General features: G+C 43.0%; 1 protein-coding gene across 1 annotated transcript in view; it reads left to right on the top strand.

The window, feature by feature from the left end:
- LOC141116679 (NACHT, LRR and PYD domains-containing protein 12-like) overlaps nucleotides 1–25,368 on the top strand; it is a 329,149-nt gene that overhangs the window by 288,939 nt on the left and 14,842 nt on the right. The window contains exon 13 of the mRNA XM_073609070.1: nucleotides 13,674–13,838. Coding sequence (XP_073465171.1) covers nucleotides 13,674–13,838 — 165 coding nt within the window. The remainder of the gene's footprint in view (nucleotides 1–13,673; nucleotides 13,839–25,368) is intronic.

Raw genomic sequence — 25,368 nt, 5'->3', positions numbered from 1 at the left:
AAGGAAGACCAAGGAACTGTAGCTAGAGAGGGGTTTTGTGGGACTGTTACAGGTGGAGGAGAAGAGACAGTTGGATTGAAGGCGGGATAGGTGCTACACTTGGAGACTGGGTAGTAGTATTTGGTAGGGGGTTGAGTAAACTGGGCTGTAGCTGAGGTTGCCATAGGCGACGGGGAGATACATTTTTGGGAAGACAGATGATTAATGGTAGGGCTGGAATATTGTGGCTTAGCTAAAGACAGGAGATCTGACCATGCCTGCAGCACAGGTTGAACAAACGCTGATTCACACACAGCCTGACTAATCAAGGATTGCACCGACTGGATGCAATTAGACAACACTTGCCGTGAACAGGAGGAATAATGTTCCATAAAATAGGCTGGATCATCCTCTAACAACCAAACCAGGGATTCAACTTGGCCATAATTAAAGGGGGGCGAAAAATCATCACTTCCCTCGGGAATGCATGACAGGGCTGGTTTTGCACATATCTGGATCAGGGGCTGAACATCTTCAAAAGACATATACCCCTGATCCACTAGGGAATGAGCTGATCAGATAGTTTCCATCAGCTGGTCACTAGTCCACCCTTTTAAAATCTGGCGACAATATTCATCATCCTCTTCTGCTAGCAGAGAATAATAAATGATTTCATTGAAATCCATATTTAGCAGACCTGATAAACCAGGATGGTTTCCTCAATGCAGCCACGTCTGGTCAGGGATGGCCTTGGTATACTGTCAGAGAATCTAATTGACCAGACTGTGTGGACTGCACAGAGGAGACCAGAAACACATGTAAGTGAAATAATGGTGTTTATTAAACCAGTGATAAGTAAAAGGAATATAAACAGTGCAAAAGCAACACAACCAACCCACTACAAACAACAATATATACAAGTAAATGGAGATACCGTAATCGTAAACAAAGCCAGGCCAAGGTCATACACAGGGAAGTCAGCAGATGGGTAAGGACGGGAAACCAGCAGGAAGGGGAGAGGATGGATGGTAAAGCTGCAGGGTAGGGATCCAAGGGAATCAGGAGGGACAAGAACAGGATGGGCCTGGGATAGGGATCGGATCAGAGCAGAGCAGGACAGAACAGGTTCACAATCAGGATACAGGCAGCAAGGTCAAGGCACAGGGAGAAAGATACCAAGGCGCACATGTGAGGGCTTGCCGGGTATTTATAGGGCTGACTCTAATTGGCTTCAAGTCACACCTGAGCGCAGGGAGTGTTGTCTGCTCCATACTGCCAGGATCCATCCGCTGGTGGACATCAGTACTGCGGCCAAAAGATGAAATGACACCAGCAGGGAAATATTCTCCTGACAGTTCAACACTGCCAGGAGACACCTGCTGGTGGACCCCAGTACTGCATGCCAAATGATATATCTTACCAGCGGATGGACCCTTTCCTGACAGCTAGCTTGGCAAAATTGCTAGCACTTCAACTACTGCCTTTTCAGTTGGTAGACTCTGCCCCCTTCCGTGAGTTTGTGGAATGTGCGGTTGCTCAGTGGCAGGTACCCAAACGCCACTTTTTCTCACGGAAGGCGATTCCGGCTCTCTACCGGCATGTGGAAGGCAATGTCCATGCCTGGCTGGACAGGGCGGTCAGCGGTAAGGTCCATATTACCGCTGACTCATGATCCAGCAGGCATGAACAGGGACGTTACCTAAGTTTCACCACGCATTGGGTGACTGCTGACAGCTGAGAAGGATGCAGGACAAGGTGCAGTAGTGTTGGAGGTTGTTCCGCCACCACACCTCCAAAATGCCACTACTAATGATTGTGACACACCTCTCTCCTCCACCCCCTCCTCTTCTTCTTCCTCCATGGCCTCTTCCTGTGCTTTGTCCTCAGAACCAGCGGTGCTCCGTAGGTGTTCAAGGAGCTACGCAAGCCAAAAGATACCACGCGGTGCTTGAGCTGGTGTGCTTGGGGGACAGGAGCCACACTGGGGCAGAGGTTCTGTCAGCTCTGCAGGAGCAAGTTCAGAGGTGGTTGACACCACGCCAACTTAAGGCAGGAATGGTGGTTTGCGACAATGGCACCAACCTCCTCTCTATCCTCCGACAGAGACAACTGACCCATGTGCCCTGTTTGGCTCACGTCCTTAACTTGGTGGTGCAGCGGTTCTTAGGCAGGTACCCGGGCTTACAGGATGTCCTGAGGCAGGCCGGGAAAGTCTGTGTGCATTTCCACTGGTCATATAATGCCAGTGCTTGGCTGGCAGACCTCCAAAAGGAATTTAACCTGCCCAAGAACCGCCTAATCTGTGACATGCCCACCAGGTGGAACTCAACGTTGGCCATGCTGCAGCGGCTGCACGCGCAGCAGAGGGCCATCAATGAGTACCTGTGCGACTATGGCACCAGGACAGGGTCAGGGGAGCTTGTTTTTTTTCCCCACGCCAGTGGGCCATGATCAGGGATGCATGCACTGTCCTGTCACCATTTGAGGAGGCCACGAGGATGGTGAGCAGTGACAGTGTATGCATCAGTGACACTGTCCCCCTTGAGAGACTAGGAGGTTACAAACTCCTGTTTCTGGACAACGTGCTGCTGAGGCTTCAGTCAGTCAAAGAAGGAGTGGTGGAGAAGGTGGCCGTCTGACCGATGCGTTCAGACAATTTTTTAGTCTGCAGCCCCAAGGTATGATCGGTTCTAGCAACCATCGCCAGCATCTGTTTTACATGGTGCAGGAATACCTAGGGGCTAAATTTGACTTGGACACCTTTCCCACCTAAAATCCTCTGGGTTACTGGGTCTTGAGGATGGATCACTGGCCAGAGCTTGCACAGCATGCAATTAAGCTACTGGCCTGTCCTGCATCCAGCGTTCTCTCGGAACGCACATTCAGTGCTGCTGGAGGCTTTGTAACTGATCACAGGGTGTGTCTGTCCACCGACTCGGTCGATCGACTGACCTTCATAAAAATGAATCAGTCTTGGATCACCACCAGCTACCAAGCACCTGCTGCTGATGTAACCGAATAATTTTTTTTGAAATCTCAGATCCCTTCAAAGACTGCCTATGCTGATGCTGAGTGACTATCCTGAGTAATTATCCTCTTCTTCCTCAATGATCATGCTGATAGCTTGTAAGAACATTTATGGTTCTGGGCGCCGCCACCAGTGCCTAAGGCCCAATTGTTCAGCCCCTGTTTAACAGGGGCATGTAATTACAATTTTTGATGCAATACTTTGCAGCAGGGCTCGTTCTTGCGTTCCAACTAGAGTATCTGTGAGGGGTTGCAATGTTGTGGCACCAGCACCAGTGCCTAAGGCCCAATTTTTCAGCCCCTGTTCAACAGGGGGATGTAATTACCATTCTTGATCTAATATTTCACAGCAGGGCCCGTTTCTGCGCCCACCAAGATTAACTGTGAGGACTTACAGTGTTGTGCCACCAGCACCACCACCACCACCAAAGGCCCAATTTTTCAGCCCCTGTTCAACAGGGGTCATAACTTATAAACGACTCCTACTTGCAAACGGAATTAGACAACAGGAAGTGAGATGAAATCTACCCCATAGGAAGGGAAGTTCTCTCCTGTAATAGGGGGTACACACGGTCGGACTATGTTCGGACATTCCAACAACAAAATCCTAGGATTTTTTCCGACGGATGTTGGCTCAAACTTGTCTTGTATACACATGGTCACACAAAGTTGTCGGAAAATCCGATCGTTCTGAACGCGGTGACGTAAAACACGTACGTCGGGACTATAAACGGGGCAGTGGCCAATAGCTTTCATCTCTTTATTTATTCTGAGCATGCATGGCACTTTGTCTGTCGGATTTGTGTACACACGATGTCGGAAAATTTTATCTCCTGCTCTCCAACTTTGTGTGTCGGAAAATCCGATGGAAAATGTCCGATGGAGCCCTCACACGGTCGGAATTTCCGACAACATGCTCCGATCGGACATTTTCCATCGGAAAATCCGACCGTGTGTACAGGTCATAAGAGTTAATATGGGAAAAACTTTTCTCCTTTCCACTGATGTTTTATCACCAATCCTTGTTTCACTAAAAACCCCAAATTTTCAAAAAACATTTGTCATTGGGACAAAAAGTGAGGTGAAATCTTCTGAAGAGGTGCAGAGACAGCAAAACAAATGTCACAGGGGTGATAACCCTTCCCTATGTTTTCCAAAAAGCTTAAAAACACATTTTTTGGCTGGAGCTACACTTTAAAAATGTACCAGTTCAAAATTACAAACAGATTCTACTTAACAACAAACCTACAGTCCCTGTCTTGTTTGCACCGCCTGTATACTGCTGTTCAGAGTATATAGGGCCTGAGGGCCCCACGCCTTTCCTTTTTTTAATTTGGGTGCGGGGTTCCCCTTAATATCCATACAGGACCCAAAGGGCCTGGTAATGGACTGGAGGGTACCCATGCCATTTGTCTCACTGATTTTCATCCGTATTGTCGGGACCCGACATTACATTAAAGCTGCAAGCAGTTTTTAAATGACTTTTTTTCCTTTAAAAATGTCATTTTGTGCAGGGACTGTTCTAAGCACGGGAAGCACGTGCCACTTTACAGGCATACTATAGACACGCCCCAGGTACGATGTTTAAAGGAATATTTCACTTTTTTTTTTACTTTAACCGGTTCAATACAGGGCATTTTTATCCCCTTCCTTCCCAGAACAATTTTTAGTTTTCAGGGCTGTCGCACTTTAAACGACAATTGCGCGGTCATGCGATGTTGTACCCAAACAAAATTGACTTCCTTTTTCCCCCACAAATAAAGCTTTCTTTTGGTGGTATTTGATCACCTCTGCGTTTTTTTTTGCGCTATAAACAAAAGAAGAGCGACAATTTTGAAAAGAACACAATATTTTTAATTTTTGCTATAATAAATATGCCAATTTTTTTTTTAAAAAACAAATTTTTTCCTCAGTTTAGGCCGATATGTATTCTTCTACATATTTTTGGTAAAAAAAAATTGCAATAAGCGTATATTGATTGGTTTGCGCAAAAGTTATAGCGTCTACAAAATTCGGGATAGATTTATGGCATTTTTAAAAAATATATATATTTTTTTTTCACTAGTAATAGCGGCGATCGCAATTTTTTTTCATGACTGCGACATTATGGTGGACACATCAGACACTTTTGACACATTTTTGGGACCATTCACATTTATACAGCGATCAATGCTTTAAAATTGCATTGATTACTGTATAAATGTGACAGGCAGGGAAGGGGTTAAGAACTAGGGGGAGACGAGGGGTTAAATGTTTCCTAGGGGAGTGATTCTAACTGTAGGGGGAGGGGACTCACAAGGGGAGGAGACCGATCAGTGTTCCTCTGTACTGGGAACACAGATCGGTCTCCTCTCACCTGACAGGACGTGGATCTGTGTGTTTACACACAGATCCATGGTCCAGCTCGGTTAACGGGCAATCGCGGGTGCCCAGCGGACATCGCAGCCGCTGGGCACACGCACCGGGTCCCAAGCAACGCGGCGGGCGCGCGCGTGCCCCCTAGACGGCCGGGAAGCCCAGGACATCATATGATGGCCACCCAGGATGGGTAATGAAGTGGTTAAGCATCATTAAAATCACTGCTCCTAAAAAAATGGGCGTTTTTAACCCCTTCAGATCCGGGCCATTACCAAATGACAGGCAACAGCGCGGATCTACATTGCCTGCAGGGCGCGTGCGGCGTGCTCAGTGATCAGTGAGTCTATGAGACTCGCCTGATCACAGATCAGAGTAAGGGGTCGGTCCCGACCCCTTACCACATGATCAGCTGACAGCCAATGACAGCTGATCATGTGATGTAAACAGAGCCGGTAATCGGCTATTTTTCCTCCTCGCGCTGACAGCGTGAGGAGGAAAAAAAAACCTGATCATCGGCGGTCTTCTGTGACACAGCAAAAGGGCAGAAGTGCCACCTACCAGTGCCCACCAGCGTCACCCATCAGTGCCACTCATCAGTGCCCACAGTGCCACCCATCAGTGCCACCCATTAGCACCCACATCAGTGCTGCACATCAGTGCCACCTATCAGTGTCCATTAGTGTCACCTACCAGTGCCCATCAGTACTGCCCATCAGTGCCACCCATCAGTGCCCCCCATCAGTGCCGCCCATCAGTGCCCCCATCAGTGGTACCTATCAGTGTCCATCAGTGCCACCTATCGGTGCCACCCATCCATGCCACCCATCCGTGCCACCCATCAGCACCCATCAGTGCCACCTTATCTGTGCCCATCAGTACCGCCCTATCTGTCCCCATTTTCCTATCTTCAGCTTTTTTCTACTTTACTATCTATTACTGTATTTATTCTGATTTTTTTTTTTTTTTTTATATTTCATTTTATATTTTTTATTTAATTTTTATTAAGATCCATTTCTATTTACGTTTTTGTTTTCCGCATACCTCATATGTTATGCATTTTCAGTACAATTCTATATATGTGATAGTGCGTCTTGGTAGGGCGTTGCATTGTGGTTTTTATTTTTCGGTTTCTAAAATCTAGTTTGAGATTATGTTCTAGCTGATCTGGTCTGTGGCTAAGTACATTCTTTCCAACCTGACCTGTTAGAGCCATCCTGACAACAGGCAACAGCACTGTGTGCTATCCTTTGTATTGATGGGCTTTGAAAAGATGGCCGCCGGGCACCCATTAACATTAGAGCGAGCTTCGGGAAAATGGCCGCCGTGCGCCCATTACAAGGGGACTATATATAAGCATTGGCTTTCTATCCCGTGTTATCCTCTGAAGAAGTCACGTCACGTGACGTGACGATATGCATTAGGATTGGAGCACGGGACGCTGCCACAGACAAACAACAGGAGACGAGCTTGGCGCTTGTAGTTACTACACACTGCAGCATTGTTTTAAATGTAAGTTGATTGGACTTGTTTTATTAAATAAATATACCTTTTATATGGGATCACGCTATGTGCGTCTCTTTCCCCCTCACACTGTACATCACTACTCTACCTGACGAACACTGAGGAGAGAGGCACGGGGACATATTCCAGTTTCCAGGCACGGGGACAGATTCCAGATTGGTGACACCCCTGGAGGCATACGAGCTCGGCGCTCGTGGATTGATGCCCACACTCACTTCATGAAAGTGAGTGCAACCTCCCCCGTGTGTGTCTTGCCCCCCCTCCACTGTGGTCATTGCAGAGTTATTTTACATGCTGTATACTTTTTATTTTTTATATTTCGCTTGGCATGTTCATCATTGTCACTGCCTGTATACACGGAACGTCTACACCTGCGGGTCATTTGCAACACAGGCTGTACACCTTACAGCTGTAAGGTAAGCGGCTTGCATACACGGAGGTGTCCTCACTGAAGATCCCCTCTCCCTTCACGATTGGACTTGTTTTGTGTTTCTCATCATGAGTTTTTGTTTTTTGGACTGGATGATAGAACTAATATCCATGTTTGTCCTAGGGATTTTTCACTTGTAGTTCACCAGGATCTGGGACATTTTTGCTAATGGGGCACTAGCCCACATATATTTTTCTTGCATTATATATATATATATATTTTTTTTTTTTTTGCATTGTGTCATTATTCATCTTATTTGTGTTAGTATATGCATTTTTGTTTTGCTATATTCAAGCAGTCACTGTTTCACGATTACCTTTATATATTAGGCTTTGTCTGCCCTCAACATTATATACATGTTGATCAGCTACATTGCACTGCACTGCATCCCCACCATGTTTTTTTAGCATGTAGGATCCATTCATGCATTGGCCCGTTTCTGCTTTTTTAGTTCACTTTGCCACTTTAGTCATCATTGTAGCTTCCCTCCCCCCCCCCCTTCATCACAGCGCAACTACCATCTTCCCCCACTTTTGTCCCATTTGTCCTGCCTTGGATCAGTACTTAGGTGTTGCAGCAGTGTCCTTTTAGCGTAGCCCCCCCCCCCCCCCCCGACAGCGCAGGAGTTTCCACTTTCACACTGTGCCTATCAGTGCCGCCTTAACTGTGCCTATCAGTGCCGCCTTAACTGTGCCTATCAGGGCCACCTTATCTGTGCCTATCAGTGCCCACCAGTGCCGCCTCATCAGCGCATATCAATGAAGGAGAAAACAATTACCTGTTTGCAAAATTTTATAACAAACTATTAAATATGATTTTTTTTTTTTAAAAATTTCCATCTTTTTTTGTTTGTTTAGCAAAAAATAAAAACCCAAGTGGTGATTAAATACCACCAAAAGAAAGCTACATTTGTGGGAAAAAAATGATAAAAATTTCATTTGGGTACAGTGTTGTATGACCGCGCAATTGTCATTCAAAGTACGTCAGCGCTGAAAGCTAAAAATTGGTCTGGGCAGGAGGGGGGTTTAAGTGCCCAGTAAGCAAGTGGTTAAAAGTTTTTTTTTTTTGCATTGATGTCCCCTGGGGCAGGACCCGGGTCCCCAAACCCTTTTTAGGACAATACCATGCAAATTAGCCTTTAAAATGAGCACTTTTGATTTTGAACGTTCGAGTCCTATAGACGTCAATGGGGTTCTAACGTTCGTGCAAATTTTCGGTCCGTTCGCAGGTTCTGGTGCGAACCGAACCGTGGGGGTGTTCGGCTCATCCCTATTATCAATAATAAAAATTAAATTCACTACAAAAATGCACTTTCATACATGTGAGGAAGGGCAGATCTCCTCCAATCTATTCACAGCTACTTCAGTCTTTATAACATATAATGTGCTAAAATACAATATCACTCAAGGTAGGCAGAACACAAAACTCCTGTAGTAGCAGCAATTTTTTAAGCCAGTGTGGAGCCTAAATATCCAAGCCTGGACTGTTACACTATAATACCAAAAGAATTGGGACACCTGCCTTTACACACATATGAACTTTAATGGCATCCCAGTCTTAGTCCGTAGGGGTTCCATATTAAGTTTGTCAATCCTTTGCAGCTATGACAGCTTCAACTCTTCTGGGAAGGCTGTCCACAAGGTTTAGGAGTGTGTCTATGGGAATGTTTGAGCATTCTTCCAGAAGCATAATTGTTAGGTCAGGCCCTGATGTTGGATGAGAAGGCCTGGCATGCAGTCTCCACTCGAATTAATCCCAAAGGTGTTCGATCGGGTTGAGGTCAAGACTCTGTGCAGACTAGACAAGTTCCTCCACCCCAAACTCTCTCATCCATGTCTTTATGGACCTTGCTTTGTGCACTGGTGTGCAGTCATGTTAGAACAGGAAGTGGCCATCCCCAAACTGTTCCCACAAAGTTGGGAGCAGGAAATTGTCCAAAATGTCTCGGAATGCTGACGCCTTAAAAGTTCCCTTCACTGGAACTAAGAGGCTGAGCCCAACCCCTGAAAAACAACCCCACACCATAATGATATAAAGGGTAATGGATACTTGTGCGCACACCAAAAATAAATCAATTAAAAAATGAATAAATAATAAAAATTATCCACTAATAATCCCCCTTCACCAAATGATTTGGGGCAGTGCACAAAGCATGGTCTATAAAGACATAGATGAGCGAGTTTGGGGTGGAGGAAATTGATTGAGTCCTGACCTCAACCCGATATAGAACACACTTGGGATGAATTTAAGCGAAGACTGCGAGCCAGGCCTTCTCATCCAACATCAGTGCCTGACCTCACAAATGTGCTTCTGGAAGAATGGTCAAACATTCCCATAGACACACTCCTAAACCTTGTGGACAGCCTTCCCAGAAGAGATGAAGCTGTTATAGCTAAAAAGGATGGGCCAACTCAATATTGAACCCTACGGACTAAAGGCCCATACGCACGATACGAAAAATAGAAGCTTCATCCAAATGAATGATCTGCCGATTTTTGGATCGTTATTATGGTGCTTTTGACAGCCGATTTCGATTTTTCGTTAGACAAAAGCTGCATGTGCAGACTTTAAAATTTTTATTGTACGTGAACTTAGCGTCTGATTTTTTTTTAAATAAGTACGGTTTTTGTCCGAAAAAAATCGTAAGAGCATCCGAGGGTACTTAGGGAATTCAGTCAAGTGATTGCCAGACCGTTGTTCCTAATTTTTACAGACAGTCTACTGACTGGAATGGTACCAGCTGATTGGAGAAAAGCCAATGTAGCACCAATATTTAAAAAGGGCCCAAAATACATCCCTGGGAATTACAGACCAGTTAGCCTAACATCAATAGTATGTAAACTCTTGGAGGGGATGATAAGGGACTATATACAAGATTTTAGTAATAAGAACGGTATCATTAGCAGTAATCAGCATGGATTCATGAAGAATCGTTCTTGCCAAACCAATCTACTAACCTTCTATGAGGAGGTGAGTTGCGATCTAGATAAAGGAAGGCCCGTAGACATGGTGTATCTGGATTTTGCAAAAGCATTTGACACAGTTCCCCATAAATGTTTACAGTACAAAATAAGGTCCATTGGCATGGACCATAGGGTGAGTACATGGATTGAAAACTGGCTACAAGGACGAGTTCAGAGGGTGGTGATAAATGGGGAGTACTCGGAATTGTCAGGGGTGGGTAGTGGGGTCCCCCAGGGTTCTGTGCTGGGACCAAAGCTATTTAATTTGTTTATAAACGATCTGGAGGATGGGATAAACAGTTCAATCTCTGTATTTGCAGACGATACTAAGCAAAGCAGGGCAATAACTTCTCCGCATGATGTGGAAACCTTGCAAAAAGACCTGACCAAATTAATGGGGTGGGCGACTACATGGCAAATGAGGTTTAATGTAGAAAAATTTAAAATAATGCATTTGGGTGGCAAAAATATGAATGCAATCTATACACTGGGGGGAGAACCTCTGGGGGAATCTAGGATGAAAAAGGACCTGGGGGTCCTAGTAGATGATAGGCTCAGCAATGGCATGCAATGCCAAGCTGCTGCTAACAAAGCAAACAGAATATTGGCATGCATTAAAAGGGGTATCAACTCCAGAGATACAACGATCATTCTCCCACTCTACAAGGCTCTGGTCCAGCCGCACCTGGAGTATGCTGTCCAGTTCTGGGCACCAGTCCTCAGGAAGGATGTACTGGAAATGGAGCGAGTACAAAGAAGGGCAACATAGCTAATAAAGGGTCTGGAGGATCTTAGTTATGAGGAAAGGTTGCGAGCACTGAACTTATTCTCTCTGGAGAAGAGACGCTTGAGAGGGGATATGATTTCAATATACAAATACCGTACTGGTGACCCCACAATAGGGATAAAACTTTTTCACAGAACAGAGTTTAACAGGACTCGTGGCCACTCATTAAAATTAGAAGAAAAGAGGTTTAAGCTTAAACTAAGTAGAGGGTTCTTTACTGTAAGAGCAGCAAGGATGTGGAATTCCCTTCCACAGGCGGTGGTCTCAGCGGGGAGCATCGATAGCTTCAAGAAACTATTAGATAAGCACCTAAATGACCACAACATACAGGGATATACAATGTAATACTGACACAAAATCACACATAGATTGGACTTGATGGACTTGTGTCTTTTTTCAACCTCACCTACTATGTAACTATGTAAGACTACGCATGCTCAGAAACGAAAAAATTACATACGAAACTATGCAACACATTAAATCACCTCCTGAAGTTCTATTCTGTTGGATGCGCATTTTCGTATGGAGAGTAACCTCTTCACTTTCGATATGAGACTAGCATGCCACAAACAATGGACGAATGGTCATCAGAAAATCCTGTCGTGTGTACGAGGCTTAAGACTGGGATGCCATTAAAGTTCATGTGCTTGTAAAGGCAGGTGTCCCAATACTTTTGGTAATATAGTGTATGTATAAACTACATAAATCAGATAATAATAATGGAGATATATTTCATCTCCTGGTTGTCTCTATATATCACCAATATCAGACAGTTCTCTAAAGCTGGACATTAAAATGTAAAACATTTAATATCTGCACTAAAAACATGAACAACTTTGTGAAAATCTAATGAATGAAAACCAGCCGCCAGCAGGAAGTCTGATATAAAAGTACAAATCGTATAATATAATTCTATGTATAGAGCCCTACTCTTAGTGATAAAATGTGTGATGAGACAAATGAGAAATCTACAACCTACAATGTGTCCGAATACCAACACTTCTACTGTAGATGTGATAACTCCACCAATAGTGATCAATAATAAAAATGAAATACTCTTTCATACATGTGAGTAAGGGCAGATCCCCTCCAACCTATTCACAGCTACTTCAGTCTGTATAACATATAATGTACAAAAATACAATATCACCCAAGGTGTCCAGACAATGGCCGCAATCACATTACGTAGAAAATAAAAAGCCTCCATGTCACTGCCTGGACTCCATCATACACGGCTGCAGTCTGGAGAGGTGTGTGTTCTGAGTTCTGTGTATACTCGTGTATATGATGGAAGTGTACAATCTGTGATTCTATATATATTTAAGGATTATGCACTATGAAGGCTTTTTCTTTTCTATGTGATGTGATTGCGGCCATTGTCTGGATACCTCGGGTGATATTGGAGATACTACCTGGAGGTCTGACATTCCATGGCACAGTCTGTTCTCATTGGAAGCCTAAGTGGAGTGGCGCTGCTGGAAGGATATAAACAAGCGTGTCTGGGCCTTGCTTGTGGGGACAAACCTTTTGGTAAGTGACCTGTTTGCTCACTGGTGTGGGGGAGGTTGATTGAAGTTGCTGCAAAGAGGTGGCAGCTGATCAGGATTGATTTAAACCATCTGGATGATTCTCTGGGACTTCTTATTTCTGTTACTACACAAGTCACTGTATGGTGATTGGAGATGGAAGTAGTGGTGAATGGCTTGTAGGAAATCCGCTTTTTCACCTTTATAAACTTTCTCTTGAGGTTTGAAATTTTTTAAGATAGCTTTAACTCTCTTCATGTTTGTTTTATTTTTGTACATTATATGTTATATAGATTGAAGTATCTGTGAAAAGGTTGCAGGAGATCTGCCCTTGCTCACATGTATGAAAGTGTATTTTTATAGTGAATGTAATTGTTATATCTGATCCCTATTGGTGGAATTATCACATCTAGTATAATATGGAAGACTGCAGCACTAGTATATAACATTCACACAATATAAATGTGAAAATATAACAATAAAAGTGAGACTCCTCATCACAAAACTCCCTATAAGTGTATATATAACAATGGTATGGAGAATATTTGACTGATAACTAATGGAGAATTTATAATCAGCATATATAAAATTAGTGCAGCAATATTAGTTTGAATTTTAAAAAAAATGTCCAAATAAAGAACAGTAATAATAAAATCTTCTCCACACCATAAGATCAAATCCTCCACCAGGGTGTTCAAAGGAAATCCCAAAGTACAATGGTGTCACTTTTAGTCAATGAAGTTTCCACCACATGAGTGAGACTTCTGTGTCCATCAAAGTGAATCCACACAACTGAATCCAAGACTTAGCAGAAGGTTGGAGGTGAAAGCCTAGAGGTCAGTGTGAGTGTGTATGGTCCAATCCTCATACAGGAATAATGAATGGATCACACCACCTCATCCACTTTTCATGTCACATTTAGTAATTGGGATCCACAAAGAATCGATTGTGTTTTATAAAGTTATCTAATATTAATGATTCCAATGAAGAGAAATGAGTTCCATTCATGTAGAGAATAGTTACATTCATTCCTGGTGGAGAAATTAATTTTCTTCTGGTAACATTCTTCTCTTCTTCTACAGATTGTCCTCTAATCACCTGGCAGACAGTTCCTGCCCCCACCTGGCATCTGGAATAAGAAATAACCAGACACTGAGGACACTGGACCTGGCTTCTAACAAGCTGGAGGGTCCTCATTTCAGGGATCTGATGGAAGCTCTGACAACAAGCCGGATAGAGGAATTACAGTGAGTATAACAGGACTGACTGAGACAATAATATTTTTGGACAGTTTAATATCTAAACCACATAAATAATATAGAAATATGATAATGTCATCAAATTCCATCTTTAGACTCTATAAGGCTCCATGCACACTGGGCTTAAAAAAATGTCAGATCCCTTGGCAGAAAAAACATTCATATAGAGAGTTTATTGTAAAAAGTTTAGACGAGCTTAGGAGAGTTTTGCATTTTTTTTCTGCCAGAAAGCTCCAATCAGAAACACGAATCAGAAGGTTTTTTTTTTCCTGCTTCTAAACGTTGAGCTCAAAATATGTTTGTAATCGTCCCAATGTGTATGTAGACATAGGAGAACATGGAGCTGCGTCTACAGGCAGAACACAAAACTCCTGTAGTAGTAGCAATGTATTCAGTCAGTGTGCATGAAGCCTAAATATTCAATACTGGACTATTACACTGTATTACCAAAAGTATTGGGACACCTGCTTTACACACACATGAACTTTAATGGCATCCCAGTCTTAGTCCATAGGGTTCAATATTGAGTTGGCCCACCCTTTTCAGCTATAACAGCTTCATTTCTTCTGGGAAGACTGTCCACAAGGTTTAGAAGTGTGTCCATGGGAATGTTTGACCTTTCTTCCAGAAGCACATTTGTGAGGTCAGGCACTGATGTTGGATGAGAAAGCCTGGCTCACAGTATCTGCTCTAATTCATCCCAAATGTGTCCTATCGGGTTGAGGCCAGGACTCTGTGCAGGCCAGTCAAGTTCCTCCACCCCAAACTCACTCATCCATGTTTTTATGGATCTTGCTTTGTGCACTGGTGCGCAGTCATGTTGGAACAGGAAGGGGCCATCCCCAAACTGTTCCCACAAAGTTGGGAGCATGAAATTGTCCAAAATGTCTTGGTATGCTGGCGCCTTAAGAGTTACCTTCACTGGAACTAAGGAGCCAAACCCAACCCCTAAAAAACACCCCCACATCATAATCCCCCCTCCACCAAATGATTTTGACCAGTGCACAAAGCAAGGTCCATAAAGACATAGATGAGCGAGTTTGGGGTGGAGGAACTTGTTTTGCCTGCAAAGAGTCCTGACCTCAACCAGATAGAACACCTTTGGTATTATTTAGAGAGGATACTGCAAGCCAGGCCTTCTAATCCAACATGATCATTAGTATGGTGCTTTTGACAGCCGATTTTTCGTCCGACAAAAGCTCGATGTGCAGACTATGAAATTTTTATTATATGTGAACTCAGCATCTGATTTTTGGTTAATCAGTACAGTTTTCACCCATAATAAATTGTAAGAGTAAGACTACGCATGCTAAGAAACAAAAGAATACATACAAAACTATCCAACACATTACATCACTTCTGAAGTTGTATTCTGTCGGATGAGAATTTTTGTATGGTGAGTAACTTCTTGCTTGTGGGGACAAACCTTTTGGTAAGTGACCTGTTTGCTCACCGATGTGGGGGAGGATTATTGAAGTTGCTGCAAAGAGGTGGAAGTTGATCAGCATTGATTTAAACTATCTGTATGAATCTCTGGTATTTCTGTTTAGACCTCTTTCACACTGAGGCAGTTTTCAGACATTTTAGCACTAGAAATAGCACCTGAAAACTGCCTCCCATTTATTTGTATGAGTGCTTTCACACTGGGGCGGTGTGCTTGTGGGACGTTAGAAAAAGTCCTGCAAGCAGCATTTTTGGGGCGGGTTATGAGCATCATAAATAGTGCTCCCAAAATGCCCCTACCCATTGAAATGAATGGGCCGCGCTTCCGAACGCTTTGAAAGCGCCACAAAACTGGTCTATTTTCTTTTTGTAACCACTTACGGACCGCCCGCCGCAGTTTTACGGGGGCTGTTTGAAGGAGGGTATTGTTGTTATGGCAGCAGCTAGCTGTCATAACCCCGTTATCCCCGTATTCAGCGGGTTCTTTACTGTAAGAGCAGCAAGGATGTGGAATTCCCTTCCAAGGGCGGTGGTCTCAGCGGGGAGCATCGATAGCTTCAAGAAACTATTAGATAAGCACCTAAATGACCACAACATACAGGGATATACAATGTAATACTGACACAAAATCACACATAGATTGGACTTGATGGACTTGTGTCTTTTTTCAACCTCACCTACTATGTAACTATGTAAGACTACGCATGCTCAGAAACGAAAAAATTACATACGAAACTATGCAACACATTAAATCACCTCTGAAGTTCTATTCTGTTGGATGCGAATTTTCGTATGGAGAGTAACCTCTTCACTTTCGATATGAGACTAGCATGCCACAAACAATGGACGAATGGTCATCAGAAAATCCTGTCGTGTGTACGAGGCTTAAGACTGGGATGCCATTAAAGTTCATGTGCTTGTAAAGGCAGGTGTCCCAATACTTTTGGTAATATAGTGTATGTATAAACTACATAAATCAGATAATAATAATGGAGATATATTTCATCTCCTGGTTGTCTCTATATATCACCAATATCAGACAGTTCTCTAAAGCTGGACATTAAAATGTAAAACATTTAATATCTGCACTAAAAACATGAACAACTTTGTGAAAATCTAATGAATGAAAACCAGCCGCCAGCAGGAAGTCTGATATAGAAGTACAAATAGTATAATATAATTCTATGTATAGAGCCCTACTCTTAGTGATAAAATGTGTGATGAGACAAATGAGAAATCTACAACCTACAATGTGTCCGAATACCAACACTTCTAATGTAGATGTGATAACTCCACCAATAGTGATCAATAATAAAAATGAAATACTCTTTCATACATGTGAGTAAGGGCAGATCCCCTCCAACCTATTCACAGCTACTTCAGTCTGTATAACATATAATGTACAAAAATACAATATCACCCAAGGTGTCCAGACAATGGCCGCAATCACATTACGTAGAAAATAAAAAGCCTCCATGTCACTGCCTGGATACTGCTCGTGTATATGATGGAAGTGTACAATCTGTGATTCTATATATATTTAAGGATTATGCACTATGGAGGCTTTTTTCTATGTGATGTGATTGCGGCCATTGTCTGGATACCTCGGGTGATATTGGAGATACTACCTGGAGGTCTGACATTCCATGGCACAGTCTGTTCTCATCGGAAGCCTAAGTGGAGTGGCGCTGCTGGAAGGATATAAACAAGCGTGTCTGGGCCTTGCTTGTGGGGACAAACCTTTTGGTAAGTGACCTGTTTGCTCATTGGTGTAGGGGAGGTTGATTGAAGTTGCTGCAAAGAGGTGGCAGCTGATCAGGATTGATTTAAACCATCTGGATGATTCTCTGGGACTTCTTATTTCTGTTACTACACAAGTCACTGTATGGTGATTGGAGATGGGAGTAGTGGTGAATGGCTTGTAGGAAATCCGCTTTTTCACCTTTTTTAAACTTTCTCTTGAGGTTTGAAATTTTTTAAGATAGCTTTAACTCTCTTCATGTTTGTTTATTTTTGTACATTATATGTTATATAGATTGAAGTATCTGTGAAAAGGTTGCAGGAGATCTGCCCTTGCTCACATGTATGAAAGTATTTTTATAGTGAATGTAATTGTTATATCTGATCCCTATTGGTGGAATTATCACATCTAGTATAATATGGAAGACTGCAGCACTAGTATATAACATTCACACAATATAAATGTGAAAATATAACAATAAAAGTGAGACTCAGCACAAAACTCCCTATAAGTGTATATATAACAATGGTATGGAGATTATTTCACTGATAACTAATGAAGAGAATTTATAATCAGCATATATAAAACTAGTGCAGCAATATTAGTGCAAATTTAAAAAAGGTCCAAATAAAGAACGGTAATAATAAAATTTCTCCACACCATAAGATCAAATCCTCCACCATGATGTTCAAAGGAAATCCCAAAGTACAATGGTGTCACTTTTTTTTTTTTAAGTTTTATTGAAACAATTTACAGTTTACATATTTCTGCAGGTTATAAGGCAATACTGGGGAAATGCATATAACAAAGATATATGGCTTATGAACAGTAAACACAACATGGCAGGAATTCATACAGATTAAACAATGAACTCAGCGACTATAAATTGGGTGGAAAACCTTCTGTCTATACTATTCATGAGATTCCTCGTTGGGAAGGGTTGTGGCTTTACGAACCTCCAGTGCATGTGTCCGTAGACGCAAGCCACCTATACCAAATTTTGTTGTACTTGTCTGGACAACCTCTGTTGATGTATATGAATTTCTTGTAGGGAAGTGTGTTATTTATATCTATTTTCCAGTCATTGAAGCTGGGGGGAATGGGTCTCATCCACTGTCTGGCTATAATTTTCCTGGCAGAAAACAGTGTTTCATACAGGAATGTTTTAGTGAATTTGTCTATCACGGGGTCAGGACTATCCCCAGGAGGCATTGTTTGGGGTCGAGGGTCAGAGGGGACCGTGTCATCATGGAGGAAATCTACAATCTGCTTCCATAGAATCTGGGCACTGATATGGCGACACTGATAGGCACAGATAAGACGACACTGATGGGCACTGATAAGACAGCACTAATGGGCCCTGATGGGTGGTACTGATAGATGTCACTGATGGGCACCGATAGGTGGCACTGATGGGCACTGATAGGTGGCACTGATCGGCACTGGTAGGTGGTATTGATAGGCAGCACTGGTAATGACGCACTGATTGGTGATTTATAGGCAAAACTGTGGGCACTGATAGGCGGCACTGTGGGCACTGATAGGCGGCACTGTGGGCACTGATAGGCGGCACTGTGGGCACTGATAGGCAGCACTGTGGGCACTTGTAGGTGGTGCTGGTGGGCACTGGTAGGTGACACTGGTGGCTCTCCACGATCGGGACCGATGTCCCTCTCGCAGCAACCGGTGATCGGCTTTTTTTCCCTCACACTACGAGTGAGGAGAAAAAATAGCCGATCCCTGGCTCTGTTTACATCACATGATCAGCTTTCAGTGGCTGACAGCTGATCATGTGTTAAGGGGTCGGGATCGACCCTTTACTCCGATCTGTGATCAGCCGAGTCTCATAGACTCGCTGATCCAGGGACGCCCTCCCGGCAAACTAAGTCTGTGCTATAGCCGTCTTTTGGCTATAGCGCGGATGACAAGTGGTTAATCAAAACTGGGTTTCTATTTTTTGCACTATAAATAAAAAAAAGACCAACAATTTTGTAACAAAATGCATTTTTCTTTATGGTATAACATTTTGCAAATTTTTATTAATACATTTTGATAAAGATGTATACTACTACATATCTTTGGTAACAATAACCCAATTCAGTGGATAATACTTGATTTTTGTGAAGGTTATAGAGTCTACATTGGTGCCAATCACTGAAAATTGATCACACCTGATTTACTGGTGGCCTATCATTTCTTGAGACACTAATGGCCCGTACACACGATCCGAATATCGTACGACCGATTGTATGACCGTTTTCGCTTAATAGTCGCAAGTAGAAATTGAATAGCTAAATAAAGTCATGAAAATTCTCGTACGACAGACAACAAAAATCGAAAGTGATGTCATGTGTTGTAATGTATTTGTATTGTATTTTCGGACAACAACTATACTGACTAAACGAAAATCGTACGATCTGGAATCATACAAGGAAAATTTTCGGGTATGTCCGATCGAATAATATCGGATGAACGGTCGTGATCGGCTGTCGAAAGTAGTGTACACACGATCCGAATATCGAACGATCCTTCCTCGGACGACCGTTTTCGTACGATATTCGGATCGTGTGTACGGACCATAACAAGCCAGGAAAGTACAAATACCCCCAAATAACACCTTTTTGGAAAGTAGACATTCCAAGGTATGGCCCAACATGCACGGAGCACCGTCAGGTGTTCTAGGGACATAAATTACACATCTAATTTCTTGAACACCTATTACAACTTTAAAGGCCCTGGAGCACCAGGAGAATTGAGATGCTCACAAAATGACCCCATTTTGGAAAATAAACACCCCAGCATATATTCTATGAGACATATTGAGTCTTTTGAAAATGTAATTTTTTTTCTACAAGTTTTTGGAAAATGTGGCAAGAAAATAAAAAAGGCATTTTTTATGCTTGTTTTACTTTTTTTAAACCTAATTTTATTATAAGCTTTTCAAATTACAAAGAACAAAGCTGGACAGTCGATTGTCAAATGAACAATCAGTTAAAGAGCAGGATAATGTATCAACAAAGGGTGTACACAGATCATTAGAATGCATTTAGAGATTTCTAGGGTGTGCTTAGTAGATATAAACATTCACAGTTAATATGCAGTGAGTAGTAGGGATGGGCTTTATGTTCGGGTCGAACATAAGTTCGACTCGAACATTGGCTGTTCGCCAGTTCGCCGAACAGCAAACAATTTGGGGTGTTCGCGGCAAATTCGAAAGCCACGGAACACCCTTTAAAAGTCTATGGGAGAAATCAAAAGTGCTAATTTTAAAAGCTTATATGCATGGTGTTGTCATAAAAAGTGTTTGGGGACCTGGGTCCTGCCCCAGGGGACATGGATCAATGCAAAAAAAGTTTTAAAAACGGCCGTTTTTTCGGGAGCAGTGATTTTAATAATGCTTAAAGTGAAACAATAAAAGTGAAATATTCATTTAAATTTCGTACCTGGGGGGTGTCTATAGTATGCCTGTAAAGTGGCACTTTTTTCCATGTTTAGAATAGTCTGACAGCAAAATTACATTTCTAAAGGGAAAAAAAGTCATGAAGTAATAGCGGTGTCGGCTATAGTGAATTGTCTATGGGAGAAATCAAAAGAGCTAATTTTAGGGGTTAATATGCAAGTTATTGTCATAAAAAGTGTTTGGGGACCTGGGTCCTGCCCCAGGGGACATGTATCAATGCAAAAATTTTTTTTTAAAAACGGCCGTTTTTTCGGGAGCAAAATGACATTTCTAAAGGGGAAAAAAGGTCATGAAGTAATAGCGGTGTCGGTTATAGTGAATTGTATATGAGAGAAATCAAAAGTGCTAATTTTAGGGGTTAATATGCAAGTTATTGTCATAAAAAGTGTTTGGGGACCTGGGTCCTGCCCCAAGGGACATGGATCAATGTAAAAAAAAGTTTTAAAAACGGCCATTTTTTCAGGAGCAGTGATTTTAATAATGCTTAAAGTGAAACAATAAAAGTGTAATATTCATTTAAATTTCGTACCTGGGGGGTGTCTATAGTATGCCTGTAAAGGGGCGCATGTTTCCCGTATTTACAACAATCAAACAGCAAAATGACATTTGTAAAGGGAAAAAAAGTCATTTAAAACTACTCGCGGTTATAATGAATTGTCGGTCCGACAATACACATAAAAGTTCATTGACAAAAACCGCATGGGATTCTCCCACAGGGAAACCCCGAACCAAAAAAAAAAGCATGGGGGTCCCCCTAAATTCCATACCCTTCAGGTCTGGTATAGATATTAAGGGGAACCCCGGGCCAAAATTTTTAAAAAAATGGTGTGGGGTCCCCCCAAAAATTCATACCAGACGCTTATCCGAGTACACAACCTGGTAAGCTGCAGGAAAATAGGGGGGACAAGAGAGTGCCCCCCCTCCTGAACTGTACCAGGCCACATGCCCTCAACATTGGAAAGGTTCTTTGGGGTAGCCCCCCAAAGCACCTTGTCCTCACATTGATGGGGTGAAGGGCCTCATCCCCACAACCCTTGCCTGGTGGTTGTGGGGGTCTGCGGGCGGGGGGCTTATCGGAATCTGGAAGCCCCCTTTAGCAAGGGGACCCCCAGATCCCACCCCCCTGTGTGAATTGGTAATGGGGTACAAATGTACCCCTACCATTTCACAAAAAAAAGTGTCAAAAAGGTTAAAAAACACGAGACAGTTTTAGACAAGTCCTTTATTAATTTCTTCTTTCTTCTGATTTTCCTTCGGTGTTCTTCTTCTTCCTCCCTCTTCCTCTTCGCCATCCTCTTCTTCTCCATCTTCTTCTTCCTCCGCTCTTCTTGTCCCGCATCTTTCTCCAGCTTCTTCTCCACTCCGTCTGCACGATCCGCCTCAGTGGGAGTCTTCCAACGTGTGACGCTTCAGTTATTCTGACACTTCTTATATAACGGAGGGCCCTCTGACAACACGGGGAAAGCCATAGGGAAGTCCCTGTAAAGTCCCCGTACGTCAGAGGAGGGTGGGGTCACCGGGTGGCGCCGCCCTCCATTATATAAGAAGTGTCAGAAGAATGAAGCGTCACATGGCGGAAGACTCCCACTGAGGCGGATCGTGCAGACAAGGCGGAGAAGAAGCAGGAGGAAGATGCGGGACTAGAAGAGCGGAGGAAGAAGAAGATGGAAAAGAAGTAGAAGATGGAGGAAGAACACCGAAAAAAGACAAGAAGAAAAAAGATGGAAGAAGAAGCGTAAAGAAGAAGAAATTAATAAAGGACTTGTCAAAAACCATCTCTTGTGTTTTTTAACCTTTTTGACACTTTTTTTGTGAAATGATAGGGGTAAATTTGTACCCCATTACCAATTCACACAGGGGGGCCGGGATCTGGCTGTCCCCTTGTTAAAGGGGGCATCCAGATTCCGATAAGCCCCCCACCCACAGACCCCCACAACCACCAGGCAAGGGTTGTGGGGATGAGGCCCTTCTCCCCATCAACATCGGGACCAGGTGCTTTGGGGGGCTACCCCAAAGCACCCTCCCAATGTTTAGGGCATTTGGCCTGGTACTGTTCAGGAGGGGGGGCGCTCTCTCGTCCCTTCCTCTTTTCCTGCAGCCTACCAGGTTGCGTGCTCTGATAAGGGTCTGGTATGGATTTTTGGGGGACCCCACGCCATTTGTTTTTTATTTTGGCGCGGGTTTCCCCTTAAAATCCATTCTAGACCTGAAGGGTCTAGAATGGATTTTGAGGGGGACCCCCACGCCATTTTTTTAAAAATTTTGGGACGGGGTTTCCTTTTAATATCCATACCAGACCTGAAGGGCTTGGTATGGAATTTAGGGGGACCCCCACGCCATTTTTTAAAATTTTGGCACGGGGTTCCCCTTTATATCCATACCAGACCTGAAGGGCCTGGTATGTAATTTAGGGGGACCCCCACGCATTTTTTTTTTTTTTTTTTTTAAATTTTGCCGTTTTTATCAATGAACTTTTATGTGTAGTGTCGGACCGACAATTCATTATAGCCGCTAGTAGTTTTAAATTACTTTTTTTCCTTTACAAATGTCATTTTGCTGCCAGACTGTTCTAAATACGGGAAACATGCGCCTCTTTACGAAATTTAAAGGAATATTACACTTTTATTGTTTCACTTTAAGCATTATTAAAATCACTGTTCCCGAAAAAACTGCAGTTTTTAAAACTTTTTATGACAATAACTTGCATATTAACCCTTAAAATTAGCAATTGTATACGTGCAGGAAAAGATCTGGACAGCCGCACTCGGGAATACAAATGGAATCTTCTTTATTCAAAAATGTGGCATAAAATTAGTACATGACACCGCAGGAGCAATACAGATTAGCGATGAGTAAGCGCTCTGTGAGAGCATGAAACGCGTTAGCGGCTAAATCTGTATTGCTCCAGCGGTCATGTACTAATTTTATGCCACATTTTTGAATAAAGAAGATTTCATTTGTATTCCTGAGTGCGGCTGTCCAGATCTTTTCCTGCACATATACAATTGCATTAGCAATTGCCAGCACCTGGAGCTCTCACCTTTACACAGTGGAGGACAGGAGACTTGAGTCTGAATAGCCTGGAGCGGTGGTAAAGACTTTTTGTTCCTTTAAAATTAGCACTTTTGATTTCTCCCATAGACAATTCACTATAGCCGACACCGCTATTACGTCATGACCTTTTTTTCCCTTTAGAAATGTCATTTTGCTCCCTAAAAAATGGCCATTTTTAAAAAAAATTTTTGCATTGATACATGTCCCCTGGGGCAGGACCCAGGTCTCCACACACTTTTTATGACAATAAAAACACTTTTTATGACAATAACTTGCATATTAACCCTAAAAATTAGCACTTTTGATTTTTCCCATAGACATTTCACTATAGCCGTCACCGCTATTACTTCATGACTTTTTTCTCTCTTTAGAAATGTAATTTTGCTGTCAGACTATTCTAAACACGGAAAAAAGTGCCACTTTACAGGCATACTATAGACACCCCCATGTACAAAATTTAAAGGAATATTTCCCCTGGGGCAGGACCCAGGTCCCCAAACACTTTTTATGACAATAACTTGCATATAAGCCTTTAAAATGAGCACTTTTGATTATTTATGTTCGTGTCCCATAGACTTTAACGGTGTTTGCGTGTTCAAACAAATTTTTTTGCCTGTTCGCATGTTCTGGATGCAAACCAAACTAGGAGGTGTTCGGCTCATCCCTAGTGAGTAGTTAGAGCATTATCAAAAGGGGTGGTAGGTGGTGTATGGACAGGGTGTTAGGCTTTCAGGGGTGTGGTAATGCTATCATGAGAGGGCTATGTATTTGGGGTGTTTGAGCCAAGAGTCCTAGTGTTTTTGGAAGGCAGGTATTTGTAGGTGGGCTTTGGCATACATATATTCCATGAGGCAATGGTTGTTCGAAATAAATATTAATTCTGAGTTTGAGGTGATATGGGGGGCTTTCCAATTTCTTGCAATGGCTAGGCAGGTGGCTATGAATACGTGGGAGATGACTCTGTGTGAGGACCGGATCCAGGTATCCATGTCCATACCCAATAGTACTATTTGAGGCAAGAGGGGTATAGGAGTTGGTACGATGGAAAAAAAGTAGCTTGGAGAGCATAGTCCAAAATTGAGTAAGGGTTTGACAGTCCCACCAGATGTACAATATGTTCCCCGGGCTTCCACAACTTCTCCAACATAGGTTGGTAGAAGGGTAAATGTGGGCAATTACAATACCAGGCCGGCAGTGGCGTGGCTGTTTCTTGCGAACGCTGGGTGATCTCCCTCCTGTCACTCACAGAAGACAGAGCAGCCCGAGTGGCCATTTCGGCTTCTGAGTGACAGGCGGAGCCATAAGGAATGGCAGTCTGTGTAAGGTGGAGGTGGCACAGGTAAGGCTGAATTTCATGGGCACTGGTAAATATTTTAGTACATCTGGTTCAGAATATTTTTTTTTTCTTATTTTCCTCCTCTAAAACCTAGGTGTGTCTTATGGATCGAAAAATACGGTAAAGTTACTTGGAGAGGTGAAACACCATACATGGACAGACGCAAATTGAATCAAAAGCACAAACATAATTGGTTACATAATTAGAAAAAGACATTAAGACTGCTTCCACACTGGGGCGGGCAGGCGTTGACAGTAAAGCGCCGCTAGTTTTAACGTCGATTTGCCGTTGTTTTATCGGTGCTATTCGGCTGCTAGCAGGGCGCTTTTAACCCCTGGTAGCAGCCGAATAAAGAGTTAAATGTGCCCGTGTAGCACAGCTGCCGAAGCACTTTGCAGGTACTTTGGCAGTGGTGCCCATTCATTTCAATGGGCAGAAGCGGTGGAGGAGTGGTGTATACACCGCTCCTCCACTGCCCCAAAGA

The sequence above is a fragment of the Aquarana catesbeiana genome, linkage group LG13 (assembly GCF_042186555.1).
Source record: "Aquarana catesbeiana isolate 2022-GZ linkage group LG13, ASM4218655v1, whole genome shotgun sequence".
NCBI lineage: Eukaryota > Metazoa > Chordata > Amphibia > Anura > Ranidae > Aquarana > Aquarana catesbeiana.
The sequence above is the reverse complement of the archived record's forward strand: the minus strand, read 5'-3'. Positions and strand labels throughout refer to the sequence as shown.